The sequence below is a fragment of the Periplaneta americana genome, chromosome 15, assembly GCF_040183065.1.
Source record: "Periplaneta americana isolate PAMFEO1 chromosome 15, P.americana_PAMFEO1_priV1, whole genome shotgun sequence".
Taxonomy (NCBI): Eukaryota; Metazoa; Arthropoda; class Insecta; order Blattodea; family Blattidae; genus Periplaneta; species Periplaneta americana.
In genome coordinates, this window is record NC_091131.1 from 30,353,416 (window position 1) to 30,372,894 (window position 19,479).

A 19,479-nucleotide genomic window follows, 5' to 3' on the forward strand; every position below is an offset into this window, starting at 1 on the left:
CACCTACTGCGTGGAGGTGGATTTTTTAAGAATAATGAAAGCTCCTAATATTGCTTCTTTCAGAAGACAAATGACATCGAGTTTACATCTTACATTTATGGCACGTTAAAGAAATTTTTTTCTGAGCTAGATAGCCCCAGAAAAGGTTAACCGGTCGTTCCTGCTGTGACATACAATACCGACTTCATTTTCCTTCCGAAGTAACTATTGAAAATTATTTTGTCGTATTTAAAAATCAACCATCCACGAGTGATTTACTTTGCAAACTTTATGTGTATAGTAACCAATCAACAACGCAGGATTCGGCCTCGGTAGCATAACTGGTATAGCGCTGGTCTTCTATGTTCGAGGTTGCGGGTTCAATCCCGGCCCAGGTCGATGGCATTTAAGTATGTTTAAATGCGACAGCCTCATGTCAGTAGATTTGCTGGCATGTAAAAGAACTCCTGTGGGACAAAATTCTGGCACACTGGCGACGCTGATATAACGTCTGCAGTTGCGAGCGTCGTTAAATAAACCATAATTTTATTTAAGCACGCAGGACGACATCTTAAAATGGTCACAATACTAACTTTAAATCAATAAATCGTGACAATACAAAACATATATTTAAATCTGTGAAAATAACTATAGCCTAACCAAGGTAAGATAAGCGCATCTCTTCAGAAATTTATACGTAACCAAAATGTGCTCTCTGCAAAGAAGAAGATTCAACCACAGTCTAGTATATATAGTCACGAAACCTTAGTTGTTGAGGGTACTATACTATTTTCGCTGTAAGAAAAATCCTAATGCAAACACAAGCACGTTGCTGACATACCCGTGACTGGTTCACAGTCGAAACACTCACACGTCGCAGGAAAATATAGTCCGTATTTGAAAACTATCATCTTGTATTATTTGAAAATAAAAAATTGAATTCTAGTTGTTAAATATAATGAAACATGTAACTTCACTCATATGTAAAACGAGATGTAAAAGAAAAGCTACTTTTATATTTTGTTATGTACTATGAGCGCGGATGAATACAAACAGTAATACCGAGGTAGTCTGTTCTTGTAACAAGCTGGCGTCACTTGAGTTCGTAGTTGTTCACGTAAGCACGTGGTACTGAAGTGTGGCTTCTGCATCCTCAGTGTGTTTGGTTATTAAACATAAGAGTGGAAACCCTCTCAAAAGCGGTGAAAAACAAAGTCTTAAATGTATATAATAAGTTATGTGAGCTTTAATTACAATAATTATAAAATAAATGTTTCCTAAGCAAATGAATGCATAGTTGTGAGGTTACGCCCACTTGATAAGTAACGGGAAATGTTTAACATGAAACAGAATGTACAACAGTAGGCGGGAACACGTACTGAGAATCTATGGCGCCAAACAGCGGCCAATGAAGCCTCACTTCAGTCACGTGCTATTGTTTACATTAAGATTTTTCTTACAGCGAAAAGATTATAGGAACAATAGACTGTGCCGGTACTATTTCGCATAGTCTGTGATGAGGCGATAGTAGCGATCCTAGTGGTTAGCAATTATCTATGGATGCATATTCCCTACGTATTGAGCTTCGTGACTATATAAAAAAAGATGACGATCAAGAATGGCATCGAAGTCTGGTACCGTGTCCCAGAAGTGAAGGAAATGTGTGCAAAACTCATTGATTCAGTATGTAAGAGAGTGAAAGAAGTAATTAAAGTGAAATGAGATCGCATTTATTATTAAAATGTAAAAAAAAAAAAAATGAATGTTCATATCAAGCTTGTAGGCCTATCTCTAAGCTACGTAAATATTAATTTTTGGTCCTACAGAATACATCTGTTATGGTAACAATGATTATTAGTGGAGGAAAATTCGGTCCGGCGCCGGGGATCGAACCCGAGTCCTTGATTCTACGTACCAAGTGCTCTAACCACTGAGCTACTGAGCCGAAATGCAACCCACAGCTCCGGATCGAATTCCTCTCCTCTAGTGTTTTTCCCTTTGTGACCTGACTCATTGTTACCATTACAGATGTATTCTGTGGGACCAAAAATTAATCTTTACGCAGATACTTCGCCCAGCAGTGCATATTACTGTGGAATCCCGGCCACCAAGTCACTCAATTGAGTGCGCTCCTTGTATAATGGCAGTTGACTTAATATAATATATGTCGAACTGATCTTATACCCTCTCCAACTTTAAATATTTATTTAATGTAAATTTGTGCTATCGTAGAAAAAAACAATGTATGATAACACATCGGTAAAGTTATCTTTTATTTTTTGTAAGTTATTTTACGAGGCTTTATGAACATCTTTGGTTATTTAGCGTCTGAATGAGATGAAGGTGATAATGCCGGTAAAATGAGTTCGGGGTCCAGCACCGATAGTTACCCAGCATTTGCTCATATTTGGTGGAGGGAAAACCTCTGAAAAAACCTTAACCAGGTAACTTGCCCCAACCGGGAATCGAATCCGGGCCACCTGGTTTCGCGGCCAAACGCGCTAACCGTTATTCCACAGGTGTGGACTAAAGTTATCTTTTTGTTCGTCTCGTTTCACAAGCTTTATTCTCGTGTCAAAAAAGAGAACCTTTAGAACTTCTACAGACGTGGACAAATTATTAGCAAAATTGAACATTTTTATTATATATTTTTACAAAATATGATTCTTCAATTTAGACTACAGTTGACATTTTTGTGTATTTCCAAATTATTAGCAAAATTGAAGATTTGTGTTGTATATTTTTCAAAATTTAACTCCTCAATTTGGACTACATTTGATATTTTCGCATATTTACAAATTATTAGCAAAACTGAAGATTTTTATTGTGTATTTTTACAAAATTCGATTCTTGAATTTGGACTACAGCTGACATTTTGGATATTTCCAAATTATTAGCAAAACTGAAGATTTTTGTTTTATATTTTTACAAAATTTGACTCTTCAATGCAGTTGACATTTTTGCTAATTTACAAATTATTAGCAAAATTGAAGATTTTTATTATATATTTTTACAAAACTTGACTCCTCAATTTAAACTACAGTTGACATTTTTGCATATTTCTCTCTACTGTAATGATGGAAATATCCAAAATTGTCAACTGTAGTCTAAATTGAAAAGTCAAATTTTGTAAACAAAATATCATAAAAATCGTCAATTTTGTTAATAATTTGTCCACGTCTGTATTATAAGTAACTATTTAATGGTTTTTATTTCTTTAAATTATATGCTTAATACAGTACTGTAGTTGAATTTCAGTGGTGAGTATTAATTTTTAAGCCATCAATGTGTTCTTTTAATTTATAAAAAATGTATTTGTATTTTGTATGTTTTTATACTCGAAGAAACAAAAAAAAATGGGAAAATAGGTGCATGGTGACATTTAAAAAATTCAGACTCTTTAGAGCATCCTTTATAACATGTTTTTGAAAACATGTTCAAAGTATTACTTTCTTCGTTCCTGTAGTATATACGAGAATAAAGCCAACTCTAGGCCTTCCTTAACCTGACACGTGCTTTTATCTCTCATGCGTGACGAATTCAATTGTTTCTTTGAACAAGGAATTATCTAAGGAGAAGTAAAGTTATGTGCTTCCAGTACACTCGCTTAGTGGTTTTATTGCAGTATTAAACATGTTTCCTAAGCAAACTTCATACTTAGCAAAGTTAATCTTGCTTCATAATTTAATAGTCATTTTATGCGGCATTCAATTATAGATAGCTGAAATTCCTACAAAACGTTTAATTTCGTTCACATAACACATTTTATGACTTTATATTACCCACTTATGTATTGTAAGTGTTATATTACATTTTAATTTATTTGCGCACTTTTGTACGAAGTAAAGTCTTAATATTTTATAAAACTATTTTCATTTGTTATGCATATTTAACGGAAGTGAGTGCTTTGGAACGATCATCATCAACAGTACAGAAGCAGTAGTGAAGCATTGAACATTTTAATGGTGTTCCGACAGGTAAACCTACACTAATTTAAGACATTCACTTCTGATAGAAATTGTTTTCTTTGATTATAAATTATGCTGTCTCGTAAGTACTTCTTTTTTGTCCTAATAGATTTATTCGGTTGTAATTAAGTATTAAAGAAGGCAATGATTATCAAGTTCAAAGTCAGGTTAATGACTGTTGCCATGGGAGTGTTTAATTTTCAGCGGAAGAAAAGTTAAAACAAAGTTTGAAATACTCGTAGGCCTATCTATAAAACATAACCAAAACGCAGTTATAAAGCAACTGAAGTTGCTAGAAAAATTTTTGAAGCAGAGACAGAAAGTGTAAAGCAAGGAAAGAAACACAAATTAAATTAGGGCGTATATAAAGTAATGGCAGTGCCATCTTTGCTATTTGGATTAGAAACCTGGACGATGACTGCAACTGACAGTAAAAAATTACAGGCCGCTGAAATTAAGTTTCTAAGGTCAGTCAAGAGGTGTACTATATCGGATAAAATTAGAAATGATAAAATAAGGGAAGAACTGATGATCTTTTCCCTAGAAAAAAATTAAGAATTATAGGAATCAGTGGGCAGAACATGTCAATAGAATGACACCAGAAAGAATCCCAAGAAGAATGAATTATAGACCTAGTGGGAGAAGACATCCGGGAAGACCTAGGAAGCGTTGTCGGACACACTATGAAGCCGGAACAGGCATATGCCTATTCCTTGAATTGAAGAAGAAGAAGAAGAAGAAGAAGAAGAAGAAGAAGAAGAAGAAGAAGAAGAAGAAGAAGAAGAAGAGGGCAGAAAGTGTGATACAAAAGAATGCTATCATTGTTCTGGAATACCTCCTTTATAAGACATGGAGAACCATCTGATCATTCAAAAGATACAAATTTTTGTAATTTTTGTACCTCCAGACATAGATTTATTTATTGTTATTGAAAGGACATGGAATAGTTGTATGTAAGGATGAAATACCAGGATTCAAAAACTAAGGTTGGATTTTAAAGGGCACCAGTCACTGATTCATGCCGTTTTAGGACTTCAGATGTCACCAAGGTTACTACAAAAAGATACCAGTTTCCATTGAAAGTGATCATAACCCAAGGAAATAACTGTATTAACTGTTTCACTTTATTTTTGAGAAGAATAAAAAGTGTTATGTCAGAGGTCACACCACTATCAATGGGTTGTACCCTACGCCACATTCAGGTCACACTCCAGCAGCATCAAATAATGCAGGCACACAGAGAAAGGCATATGCAGCTGGAAAAGTATCTATCAAATCAAGTAAAATGAATGTAATATTTTTAAGAACTTAACTTTAATTTTTTTTAATTGTTAAAAAGGTAATATACCTTATTATTGTGATGTACCGAAGTACGTATATTTCCGTGCTAGAATTCTGCATTATCATATGATGAAGGATGGGTGGAGCGGAGAAAAATTCTCTCCGGTACCGGGACTCGAACCCGGGTTTTCAGCTCTACGTGGTGACGCTTTATCCACTAAGCCACACCGGATTCCAGTTCACTCAGAATGACTTCAGAATTCACATCCCAAATTTTTTACCTTTCCTCGTAAATCATCCTGTATATATATATATATATATATATATATATATATATATATATATATATATATATATAATGTATTTTCTTGGTTTTTAGGACACTAGTATCAAAGTAAGGATATTATTTTTGTCCTTCAAGATATTAAATTTTGTTTTCAATACACAAAGCAATTATATCTACGAATATTAACATGCAGAGTATGTTGTAACCGTCAAATGTTTTTCACAGCTGCTAGTAGCGTTCGTATCATGCACTACCGTCATACCTACTGGGATGACCATTGGCTTCTCCGGAGTAGCAATTCCTCAATTAATGAATGGACCTGACCAACTGTCGCAAGATGAAGCCTCTTGGTTTGGTAAGTTGAACCCAATTTCTGAGACAACTAAAATCAGTTTTGAAAGAGGAGCTGAAGGTAGGTATTGTTATTGAAAAAGGATTAAATTTCTCATGCTTGGTAAAGCGTTTCGCATTCTTGCATCATACTACAGAACAGAAATATGCAACGTTTCGAAGCTATGCATTGGCTTCGTCATCAAGAAATATGAACTAGAGAGTCCTACACAACCGATCAGGAAAAAGGAAAACAAGATATATATTGCTACTGAACGCCTGGCGCTATAGGTAGTATGCAAATCTCTTCCGTTTTGCGGGTTGCCTCAGTGTCCGGTTTAACGAATGTTCGATTTGTTTCGCTCTCTTTGTGGGTTGACGATCTAGTGTATAAAAGACAATCATACTGAGCCATCCAGGTATGACAGTGCTATCGTTAAGACCAATTTGCAGCTTAAAACTACAACCATCAGGAGCATGAAATTAATATTCAGATTTTCAGTGTACTTAAAGTGATGCATATTCTTTCAGTCTCGAGTTAAAGTTCATTCGGTGATGAAATTTACTTTTTTGTTAAACATAACATTTTATTCTATACACATATATATCTGTTTGTCTGTTTGTGTGTTTGCTTGTTTGTTGTTGGTTTCATTTATTTATTTATATATTTATCTATTTATTTATTTCTTTATTTATTCATTCATTTAGTCATTCATTCGTTTTCTATTTATTTATTTATTTATTCATTTTCGATTCTTTCGTTTATTTTTATTTTTTTATTTATTCATTTCTATTTATTTTTTATTTATTCATTTTCTATTTATTCATTTATTTATTCACTTATTGATTTATTTATTTATTTATTTATTTATTTATTTATTTATTTATTTATTTATTTATTTATTCATTCATTCATTCATTTAGTCTTTCATTCATTCATTCATCCATTCATTCATTCATTTATTTACGTATTTATTTATTCATTTATTCATTTTCTATTCATTCGTTTATTTTTATTTTTATTTATTTATTCACTTTATTCACTTATTTATTTATTCACTTATTTATTTATTTATTCACTTATTTATTTATTTATTTACTTACTTATTTATTTATTTACTTATTTACTTATTTATTTACTTACTTATTTACTTACTTATTTATTTACTTACTTATTTATTTACTTATTTATTTATTTATTTATTTATTTATTTATTTATTTATTTATTTATTTTTATTTATTTATTTATTTATTTATTTATTCATTCATTCATTCATTCATTCATTCATTCATTCATTCAATGTTAACTCGCTCAGCTCTCTTGCAACTCTTAGTGCTTTCTGATTAAGCTCACAGATGAGTTACTGTCAATTTATTAATGGTTACAGAGTAACAAAGATATAAAGACATGTTTATTTATAATTTATCTACAATTTTTAACAAGAAATATTTTCAGTTTTTGTTTAGTCTTTTAATGGATAATGCTGTTTGATAGCCTTAGACACATTTCATAATCCTTTTACACGAACTAAACATGCAAACCAGTCTCTGGATGTCTTCTTATTTCAGCCAGTCTCAACTCTATTGCTACGATATTCGGCTGTCTAGCGATTAGTCCTCTTCTGGAAATGTTTGGACGCAAATGGGGCCTCCTCCTCGTCAACATCCCGTGTGTGTTCGGGTGGATTCTTCACTTCCTAACGCCCACCCCAGCTCCGGTCTACATTCTCTACATTGCACGTTTGCTCAACGGCTTTGCTGGAGGAATGGGCTGTGTATCTGCTTTGGTAAGGACACTTTAAATGCCTCATTCTCGATTATTTCTACTGAAGTATTACACAGAATGTTTCACAATTATAAGTACAAACTACAGGGATGAGTAGAAGGTCATGAAACAAAGCAAAATGTCCCAATAAACAGAGCTCCGGAAATTAGCCATTTCCGAAATTTTTATTTATTTTTTTTATTTTATTGGGTTATTTTACGACGCTGTATCAACATCTGGGTTACTTAGCGTCTGAATGATATGAAGGTGATAATGCCGGTGAAATGAGTCCGGGGTCCAGCACCGAAAGTTACCCAGCATTTGCTCGTATTGGGTTGAGGGAAAACCCCGGAAAAACCTCAACCAGGTAACTTGCCCCGACCGATATTCGAACCCGAGCCACCTGGTTTCGCAGCCAGACGCGCTGACCGTTACTCCACAGGTGTGGACTTTCCGAAATCTATGAGCTTTTATTATGTATCATCAGTAAAGGTGCTTTGAAGTAACATAACAACCTGTATTATGCACTATAGGAAGGGAGTGTTATAACATGTGTTTAATTTTATTATAACCATTGTTCATGATAAGGTTGGCATCAGCACGTTTCCTCAACGACAATCGTACACGTTAGAATATTCCTGGCGTATATCTAATGCCTTCACAACCTCTGACAATGTGTTCCTGAAGTTCGTTAACACTATAAGCAATTTACAATACATTTTGATTTTTCAGATAAGCCAATTAACATATTATATACGTATATCACGTTTCTATAATTATCAATCTTAATGACTTAACAATCAAAATATACAAACATATATATTTAAAACAGTTACACTATGTAATTTGTTTTTTTATATATATTTTGATTGTTAAATCATTAAGATTGAGAATTACAGATACTTGATATAGGTATACATACTATAAGCAATGCTGGAATACATAAAATATTTCAAATATACCCAAAAATCCAAAGTATTCAAATCGGGGGACGTGGGAGGCCATGATTTTGGCAAGCCACGGCCGGCACACCTATTGTAGAAGCATGTGCATAAGAACTCACAAAGGTTCAAATGAAAGCGAGTCGGTGCTCCGTCATGCATGTACCACAGCAGCTTCCTTTTCCAGAAATTCACATAGCAAAAAACGGCGGTAGGCACGACCGTTAAGTTTGCCATATAAGAAATCAGGTCCGAATGTTGTTACGCTTGCAAATGTAAGAGGTGAATTCAGTTGGTAATGATATATCTAGTTATTGGTTTCAAGACTTAAGTTTATTAGGACCATTTGCCTTGTTTCATTGTTCGCTAGTCATCCCTGAAGTTTCTACCTATAATTGTAAAACACCCGGTATATATATATTCTCTTCGAAAAACTATATCACAAACAAGACGGTCAGCATAAAGCAAAGCAACAGAAGCACTACGAAAATGATATGAGAAAATGTTGAATGTTCTTCTTAGTATTTCTGAAGGTTTTGTTGAGAATACTAAGGGAGAAGAAAAGTTTATTAGAACAAATTAATAAAATTTGGATAACATATGTAGGCCTAAACACTAATACAGGTCTTCTACGAAACACCTTTCCGGTTTCGAACACATGTAATTTACGTTCTATGAATCTGAGGTGCATGAAAATAGTGCCAATGGAAAGAGAAAATCAAAAAGTTTAGTTCCTCACCTTAAAGATGTTCAATGCATCCCCCCTTTGGTAACACGACAAACATCAAGCCTAGTTAAGTTCCACGTAGATACGCGGATTTTCCGACCCCCAGATCTGAGGTTATGTCCGTTCACCTTACCAGAAAGGTGGAAAGTGGCTTTGTCAGAAAACATCACGGAACGAATAAATTCATAATCGTTTTCAATTAAAGTCTGCATACTTATGCAGAAATTTCTTTGTAGCACTTTTCCTCTGGTTTTATGGCTTGCAGTAACTATTGTCGGCATGGATGAAATCGCAAACGTTTGCGAAGAATCTTGCCTTAAAATCAGTGCACCATTTACGGACTGTAGGCCCCTGTGTGGATCTGCACCAAACTTTATTCGGTAATGCCATTGCACGTAACCGGTTCATATGAAAATCAAGCTTTTCTGTCCTCTATAGCAGCCATCTCTCTTCAACAATGAACAAATTTGTTTTTTTTTATCCAATGCCACCAGGTTGTCTTTCGACATTCTGGTCTTCTCTCCTGGCCGTGGCTTAATTGTAACCCACTTCTGAGGTTGGGGCGCCTGGAAGGCGGAGTTACATTACCCCGATGATGTGATAGGATGAAATGAACAAATTGGTTTATATGAGCTATTATGAGGCAGTATTACCAACTAGCAAAACAATGTTGCCACAACTAAAACTTCTGAGTTTCTTTTTCCACTGGTGCTATTTTCATGCGCCTCAGATTCATAGAACGGAAATTACATGTGTTCGAAACCGGGAAGATCTTTTGTAGGAGATCTATATTTCATTGCTCTTCTATCAAATTATGCGGTAAACATTCTAATTTCAATCCATCACACAATTTAGGCAGACCTTTTACTACTAAAGTATAAAAGTGTACTGTGAATGTCAGTCAGTCACACGTGGAATCGTTCATAACTTATTATTATTTATTTTCCAGATGTATATCGGAGAAACATCAACTGCCAAACTGCGTTCAGTTCTTCTTACATGGCCCGCAGCTGCCATATCGATAGGTATTCTTTTCGTGTACTTCTTGGGATGGCTCATACAGGACTCTTGGAGAACAGTTGCAGCAATCTCCACCATTTTCCCAGTCCTGTCCATTGCGTTGCTTCTGATCTTCATCAAAGAAAGCCCGAGTTGGCTCTTGAAAAAAGGCAGACAAAGTGACGCAGAAGCTTCCTTCAGATGGCTCCGGAATATCAAATGTGACGAAGAATTGCCAGAGTCATTAAGAGAAGAGTTTGATTCAATAGTAAGCTTCGTTAACAAGAACTTTTCATCGGAGAACCTTACTATTGAACGAAATACCGAAGTTTCAGAAATAGTCGTTTCTAAGCGTGCTTCGAAAGGTACTAACGAAAGCCGGGCCAATCGATTTGACTCTAAAATAAAGTTTCTGTTATCATTGACGACGCCGGATATAATGAAGCCGTTGGTGATCATAAACGTGTATTTCCTCTTTCTAAGCTTCTCGGGTGTTTTCGCTGTTATTTATTACGCCGTGGATATCATGAACAGTGCTGGAATCTCCATGGATCCGTATCTGGCAGCACTGATTCTTGGAGCTGTTAAAGTGGTAACTGGATGTGTTTTCAATCTGGCTCACCACAGGTTAGTTTCATTTCAGTCATTACGAGATGAATCTAGGATTTTCAGATTTCACAATATCGTTATTTATACATTCACAACTCTCTCTTGAAAAAAAATATATATTGCCACGAAAATTACGTAACTCCCCACAAGTCTTGCCAGTATCATTTGTAAACAACAGAAAATCTGACAATCCTAGTTAACATCAAAATAATTAATTTTTGTATACGAATTTTAATATTTCATATTCAAAGATTGGAATAGCTTATTTATATGTAGCTTTTATAATTTTCAGTTACAATACCCATGTACCTATTTTATTTATTTATTTATTTATTTATTTATTTATTTATTTATTTATTTATTTATTTATTTATTTATTTATTTATTCACTCACTCATTTATTTATTCACTCACCCACCCATTTATTTACTCACTCATTTATTCACTCGCTCACTCATGTATTTATTCATTCATTTATTTATTCATTCACTCATTTATTCACTCACTCAATCATTTATTTATTCACTCACTCACTCATTTATTTATTCACTCATTTACTCATTTATTTATTCACACATTTACTCATTTATTTATTCACTCCCCCACCCATTTATTTACTCACTCATTTATTCGCTCACTCATGTATTTAATCATTCATTTATTTATTCATTCACTTATTTATTTATTTATTCATTCACTCATTTATTTATTCACTCACTCATTTATTTATTCACTCACTCATTTTTATTCACTCACTCACTTATTTATTCACTCATTTATTCAATCTCATTTATTTATTAACTCATTTATTCACTCTCATTTATTTATTCATTCACTCATTTATTTATTCACCCACCCACCCATTTATTTACTCACTCATTTATTCACTCATTCATGTATTTATTCACTCATTTATTAATTCACTCACTCATTCATTTATTTATTCACTCACTCACTCATTTATTTATTCACTCACTCACTATTTTATTTATTCACTCACTCATTTATTTATTCACTCACTCATTTATTTATTCACTCACTCACTCAATTATTTATTCACTCACTCACTCATTTATTTATTCACTCACTCATTTATTTATTCACTCACTCACGCATTTATTTATTCACTCACTCACTCATTTACTTATTCACTCACTCATTTAGTTATTCACTCACTCATTTATTTATTCACTCACTCATTTATTTATTCACTCACTCACTCATTTAGTTATTCACTCACTCATGTAGTTATTCACTCACTCACTCATTTAGTTATTCACTCACTCACTCACTCATTTATTTATTCACTCACTCACTCATTTAGTTATTCACTCACTCACTCATTTAGTTATTCACTCACTCACTCATTTAGTTATTCACTCACTCACTCATTTAGTTATTCACTCACTCATTTATTTATTCACTCATTCACTCATTTAGTTATTCACTCACTCACTCATTTAGTTATTCACTCACTCACTCATTTAGTTATTCACTCACTCACTCATTTATTTATTCACTCACTCATTTATTCACTCACTCATTCATTTATTCACTCACTCATTCGTTTATTCACTCACTCATTCGTTTATTCACTCACTTATTTGTTTATTCACTCATTTGTTTATTCACTCACTCACTCATTTATTCACTCACTCACCCGTTTATTCACTCACTCATTCGTTTATTCACTCACTCATTTGTTTATTCACTCACTCACTCATTTATTCACTCACTCATTTATTTATTTATTTATTTACTCTATTTATTTATTTATCTATTTAATTAATTTGTTTATTAATTTCCATAACAGGGCAAAGCCCCATTTACAATAGACAGTACAAATACAGTATGTTAATTATATACTGCTGAAAAATTAGCGACACAGATTTCGGTTACCCTGAATATTCTTGATTCTTTTTAAATAGTGGCGGGCACTTGACTTTTTTTGTCATTCACCCATGTGATGCCAATTCTGTAGACCAAGTTACCGACAGAGTCGCTACCCGGAGTGTGTCATGGGAGGCTGGTCTTCGCTACACCCGCGATGAGACGATGTTGGGATGCCACAGAGCACCCGGAGAAACCCCCTGTATTACCTGGACCACGGGCTTCCCCAACACAAGTTATAAATCGGGGGTAGACGGGGGATCAAAACTGTGGCATCCCAAGAAATCTCCATCATCAACTCATCTCATTGCGGGTATAGCGTGCACCAGCCTCCTCTGGGGCACTCTGCACAACAACTTTGTCGGTAAATTGGTCTGCACGACTGGCTTCATATGGGTGAATGACGAACAGTCAAGCACCCGTTAGTAAAATAATAATAATAATAATAATAATAATAATAATAATAATAATAATAATAATAATAATAAGAATGATGATAATAATAATAATAATGATGATAATAGTAATAATAATGATGATAATAATAATAATGATAATAATAATAATAATGATAATAATAATGATAAAAATAATAATAATAATAATAATGATAACGATGATGATAATAATAATAATAATAATGATAATGATAATAATAATAACAATAATAATAATAATGATAATAATAATAATAATAATAATAATAATAATAATAATAATAATAATAATACTTACTTACAAATGGCTTTTAAGGAACACGAAGGTTCATTGCCGCCCTCACATAAGCCCGCCATCGGTCCCTATCCTGTGCAAGATTAATCCAGTCTCTATCATCACACCCCACCTCCCCCAAATCCATTTTAATATTATCCTCCCATCTACGTCTCGGCCTCCCTAAAGATCTTTTTCCCTCCGGTCTCCCAACTAACACTCTATATGCATTTCTGGATTCGCCCATACGTGCTACATGCCCTGCCCATCTCAAACGTCTGGATTTTAAGTTCCTAATTATGTTAGGTGAAGAATACAATGCGTGCAGTTCTGTGTTGTGTAACTTTCTCCATTCTCTGTAGCTTCATCTCGCTTAGCCCTAAATATTTTCCTAAGAACCTTATTCTCAAACACCCTTAACCTATGTTCCTCTCTCAGAGTGAGAGTCCAAGTTTCACAACCATACAGAAGAACCGGTAATATAACTGTTTTATAAATTCTAACTTTCAGATTTTTGGACAGCAGAATGGATGATAAGAGCTTCTCAACCGAATAATAACACACATTTCCCATATTTATTCTGCGTTTAATTTCCTCCCGAGTGTCATTTATATTTGTTACTGTTGCTCCAAGGTATTTGAATTTTTCCACCTCTTCGAAGGATAAATCTCCAATTTTTATATTTCCATTTCGTACAATATTCTGATCACGAGACATAATCATATACTTCGTCTTTTCGGGATTTACTTACAAGCCGATAGCTTTACTTGCTTCAAGTAAAATAATAATAATAATAATAATAATAATAATAATAATAATAATAATAATAATGATAATAATAATAATGATAATGATAATAATAATAATAATAATAATAATGATGATGATGATAATAATAATAATAATAATAATAATAATAATAATAATAATAATAATAATTGGCCTACATGATTAGAGATTTATCTAGTCTGCTGTCAAAAAATCTGAAAGTTACAATTTATAAAACAGTTATATTACCGGTGGTTCTGTATGGCTGTGAAACTTGGACTCTCACTTTGAGAGAGGAACAGAGATTGAAGGTTTTTGAGAATAAGGTTCTTAGGAAAATATTTGGGGCTAAGCGGGATGAAGCTACAGGAGAATGGAGAAAGTTACACAACACAGAGCTGCACGCATTATATCCTTCACCTGACATAATTAGGAACATAAAATCCAGACGTTCGAGATGGGAAGGGCATGTAGCACGTATGGGCGAATCCAGAACTGCATATAAAGTGTTAGTTGGGAGGCCAGAGGGGAAAAGACCTTTGGGAAGGCCGAGACGTAGATGGGAAGATAATATTAAAATGGATTTGAGGGCGGTGGGATATGATGATAGAGACTGGATTAATCTTGCTCAGGATAGGGACCAATGGCGGGCTTATGTGAGGGCGGCAGTGAACATCCGGGTTCCTTAAAAGCCAGTAAGTAAGTAAGTACATCATTAGAGGACGTTTTACTGCACTCCAGTATCTATTGTTCCGTTCTGCTACATGACCATGTAAATAAAACCATGCTCCATCCGTGAAAAAAATTAAATGTGGATCAATAGAGTCATTATTAAACATTATCCAATACCCAATTGCAAAAATTTACTCTATTCACTTTATCGTATTGCAGCAATTCCTGAACAAATAAAGTGGTACGTGGCTATTAGAAAAATTAATTTCGAGATATTACAGTCTATATTCTTATAATACCGTATGCGGTTTCTATTTATGGGGAAATTTATAAATAAATAAAATAAATTGTATCTGAATAACCCGCATACTTTGAGAGAATTGTAAAATGATATAAGAAGGGATATTGCAGCAATTTCAGAAGAAGAACTAATGCGCGTGTTAACATACATTTTCTTAAATGGTATAAGAAATGTGTAGCGTCACAAGGACATCATTCCCAACATCCTCTTTACAAAGGTTATTGTATTATCCTATAATTTACATGAGCAAGCAATGCGCTTGACTTAAGGGACTGTGAATATCCTATTCTGTGCTTCCAGCCGCCACGCATGACCGCACACTCACGGATGAAAGTCTATTTGAAGGCTCTATAATACAAAATTAAAATAATATTCCGCTAATTTTTTGAGCAGTGTATTTACTATGTATTAATTGATAGTTAATTCAATTTGTATTCATTATGCTAACGCTAGTGAACTGAGCGCACGGAACTTCATTTCAGATTTGGTCGACGCACAATGTCGATGATTTGTGGAATTATGATGACACTAACAATGGTTGGAATTGGCCTTTATCTGCGAATTATTCGAGCATACCAGTACGATGAAACTCAGTCTCCTGACCTATCGTGGATACCACTCATCTTGATATTGATTTACATAGTAAGTAGGAAAGTATTTTCACTATTAACAACTGTAAGTAGACCTTAGACCTACATAAGGAGAGAGTCGGGTAGTATCAGACATCGGGTAATATCGGACAGTGAGTTTCTTTCATCTACCACACGATGATAGTACCTGATTGACATTGTTACGTTTCTGTGATGTCGCATAGAGAAACGTAACCATGTCATTCAGGTACTACCATATGGTGGTAGATGAAAGAAACGCACTGTCCGATATTACCCGATGTCCGATACTACCCGACTCTCCCCTATATTTAATTTATAATAAGATTATGTTCAGTGAACAACATTCTTATGCTTAAAAGGTCTAATTTTAATCTAAACTCCGTTTTTTTAACATCAGTAGGTTATGCTAGATCGGCGTTTTTGTTACCGTTTGATAAATTCAATTCTTATAAGTAGGTCTACTGTACACAGTGTAAAATATACTGAATATTACTCCTAATAAGCACACGAGAGAGTTATATACTTAGATTCAACACTGTGCCTTGTACTATCATATGGATATGTGTATATTCAGTTTCAAAAATATGTCTTGTACGATCATATTATAGTATTTACATACAAATTTAAGAACGGGCCTTATACAGAACGTTCGTCAGCAAACAGGTTTCGCTTAAGTAAAAAAATGTCCTCGATCATTTACTGTTAGAGACTGCCGAGGAAACATTTCCCCTAGATCCAGCGTCGGAAAGTTGTGTGTTGCGCAGTGTTCACAGATAACACAGGCTGAAGGGAGGTCAAAATTAGACCTTTAGTATACAGCTGACTTGCAGTCAGTGCAGTCCAGTCTAGTTCACATTAGAACAGCAAATTTTTATAAAAGTGTCATGCTGTGTTTCTAGGGAAATATTCCGGCGTTCAGCAACCAACCATCTGATTCAACAGTCCAGAATTTAATTAAAAGAGTGAGATAAACTAATTCATTTATAATCAAATATAAGGTTCATAAATCACGTTCTAATTAAAGAAAAACTCTGTGACATAGGCTATATACTAGAACAATCTTCCACGAAATCGTTAAGAAAGTAAACTCAACAGGCAGGTGTAACCAAAGCAACAGCTTGGAAAGCGACGGAATTGTTAAAACTAAAGTTTGTAATACGATGAAAGAGTAATGGAACGGAGAAAAATTCCCTCCGGCGCCGGGATTTGAACCCGGGTTTTCAGCTCTACGTGCTGATGCTTTATCCACTAAGCCACACCGGATACAACCCCGACGCCGGGCAGAATTGTCTCTGATTGAGTTCCAACTCTTGGGTTCCTTCTAGTGGCCGCCCTCTGCACTACGTCATAGATGTCTATGAACATAGGACCGAAGTCCACACATGTGCTGAGGTGCACTCGTTATGAGTGACTAGTTGGCCGGGATCCGACGGAATAAGCGCCGTCTTAAATCACTTCGTGATTTACGCATATCATATATTATTTCAATGTACCGAAGTACATACGATATTTCCATGCAGATATTCTGCGTCATCATACGATGAAAGAGTAATGGAACGGAGAAAAATTCCCTCCGGCGCCGGGATTTGAACCCGGGTTTTCAAGCTCTACGTGCTGATGCTTTATCCACTAAGCCAACTAGTCACTCATAACGAGTGCACCTCAGCACATGTGTGGACTTCGGTCATATGTTCATAGACATCTATGACGTAGAGGGAACCCAAGAGTTGGAACTCAATCAGAGACAATTCTGTCCGGCGTCGGGGTTGTATCCGGTGTGGCTTAGTGGATAAAGCATCAGCACGTAGAGCTGAAAACCCGGGTTCAAATCCCGGCGCCGGAGGGAATTTTTCTCCGTTCCATTACTCTTTCATCGCATGATGACGCAGAATATCTGCATGGAAATATCGTATGTACTTCGGTACATTGAAATAATAAAGTTTGTAAGTTTAACACTCTGTGTCTTGATTTATTTGATCACAGGTAGCGTCTAAATTTGGATTCATTTACACTGATATAGCAGAAAGCCATAATTAGATATAACACGCAGAGCAAGTCTCCTGCAATCGGCAAGCATCATGTTTACGTACATCATGAAAGTTAAGGAATATTATGAACAGTAAAAAATCGATCATACTGAAATGTTAATTCGTTTATAATGAATCTGATAAAACGTTAATACAAATTAATTTTATTTTCTCAATATATCTATCTATAAAATACAATAACAAGAATGAATGAATGAATATTACCTTAAACTCTTCAGGAATATCCTTAATATTTCCGCCTTTTTCAAGGTGTTCAATAATACAGTATTTACTTTCTCAGAAATATTACCCGACCATTCTGTTTGTAAAACAGCAGTTGCTTATACTACACAGCGCGCCGCTGTTAAGTCCGATCGCTCTCTTATTCTAGTCATAGACTATGTCTTTCTTTTTTCCTACAGAGTAACAAGGTAAGATCGCAGCGCCGCTATTTATGTTCCACATACAAAATGGTCACCTAGTACTCAGACGTGAACGTGTTTGTTACATGATGCCTTACCGGTATGCGGGGGCTTGAACTCTCGCCACAATAACGAACCACGTTGTACTGTTTTTCTGTTTTCTTTAGACTCAAACGCATTCTAATAAATAGGCGAGCGGTATATTTGCCTTGCTTTGTTTAATCACACGTAGTGCCTAAATCTAGATTCAATATCATGTATTGCTTGTCTAAATTCGAATTCAAAGTTAAGCCTTATTTTATTTTATCTCCGAGCTCCTACATTTGGCCTCTACACTGCGTCTTATTTTGTTTTATTACAGATAGTGCTTAAACACAAGTTCAATATTATTTTGTTTTAGTTTTAGCTTTTCACAGGAGTGTTTACATTTGGATTAGATGCTATGCTTCTTTAAGTTTTATCACAGAAAGCACTCAACGCTATACATTTTCTTGCAGGGAGTGTCTGCCTTTGGATTCAATACCCTGCCTTGGGCCATGATCGGAGAGCTGTTTCCAGTCAGAATAAAGGACTTTGCAGGCGGTTTTTCTACTTGTCTAGCTTACGTGTTCATCTTTGTAGCTGTGAAGTTATTTCCCGCAACGTCAGACGCTTTCACAGGTGGTGACCCTGAAAACTCATCAGAAGGAGTTTTCTTTCTATTCGGATTCATTTGTTTTATTGCTTCAATCTTCATATTTTTCTTCTTGCCAGAAACTTTTAAAAAGAGCCTGGAAGAAATAAGTGACGAATTTTCGAGGCCAGGAGTGTGTCAGTTCAAGTTTTGTTCTAAGGATACAAGTGAAAAGTGAAGATTAGGTATAAATTAAACATTTGTGATATATTACGTAATAATGACAATTTTCTCAGTCATAAAATCAGAATGTTGCAAGAACAAATAAAATTATTGCTCAACTCAATGTTTTGTTATAAAAAAATAGTCCCGTCGCGCTTATTTCCGGCAGCCAATCACGTTGCAGGTCGGCTACATTTAAACGTGTGCGTCTTATGATTCGCTGATGATGACGTTATGCATTTCCTAAGGCTCGATAAATACTTAATATAATCGCCCGCCATTTTAGCTCTTTCGTTGGCGATCGCAGAAAGCACACGAGGACGCTATTTGCCGCTCAATTATTTGCTCAATTACAG

General features: G+C 34.8%; 1 protein-coding gene across 1 annotated transcript; it reads left to right on the top strand.

Moving 5' to 3' along the window:
• Positions 1–3,715: 3,715 nt before the first annotated feature.
• On the top strand, positions 3,716–19,247 carry LOC138714753 (facilitated trehalose transporter Tret1-2 homolog). Its single transcript, XM_069846861.1, has 6 exons — positions 3,716–3,956; positions 5,740–5,869; positions 7,415–7,632; positions 10,228–10,904; positions 15,711–15,870; positions 18,786–19,247. Exons 1-6 carry the CDS (start codon positions 3,942–3,944, stop codon positions 19,137–19,139), a joined length of 1,554 nt encoding a protein of 517 aa, XP_069702962.1. The 5' UTR covers positions 3,716–3,941; the 3' UTR covers positions 19,140–19,247.
• The last annotated feature ends 232 nt before the right edge of the window (positions 19,248–19,479 follow it).

What these genes read in the sequence shown, in the direction of transcription:
- LOC138714753 (XM_069846861.1), top strand. An exon ending in TGGGCTGTGTATCTGCTTTG is followed by an intron (nt 7,633 to 10,227) that starts GTAAGGACACTT and finishes TTTATTTTCCAG; the next exon opens with ATGTATATCGGAGAAACATC. An exon ending in TCTTGATATTGATTTACATA is followed by an intron (nt 15,871 to 18,785) that starts GTAAGTAGGAAA and finishes ATTTTCTTGCAG; the next exon opens with GGAGTGTCTGCCTTTGGATT.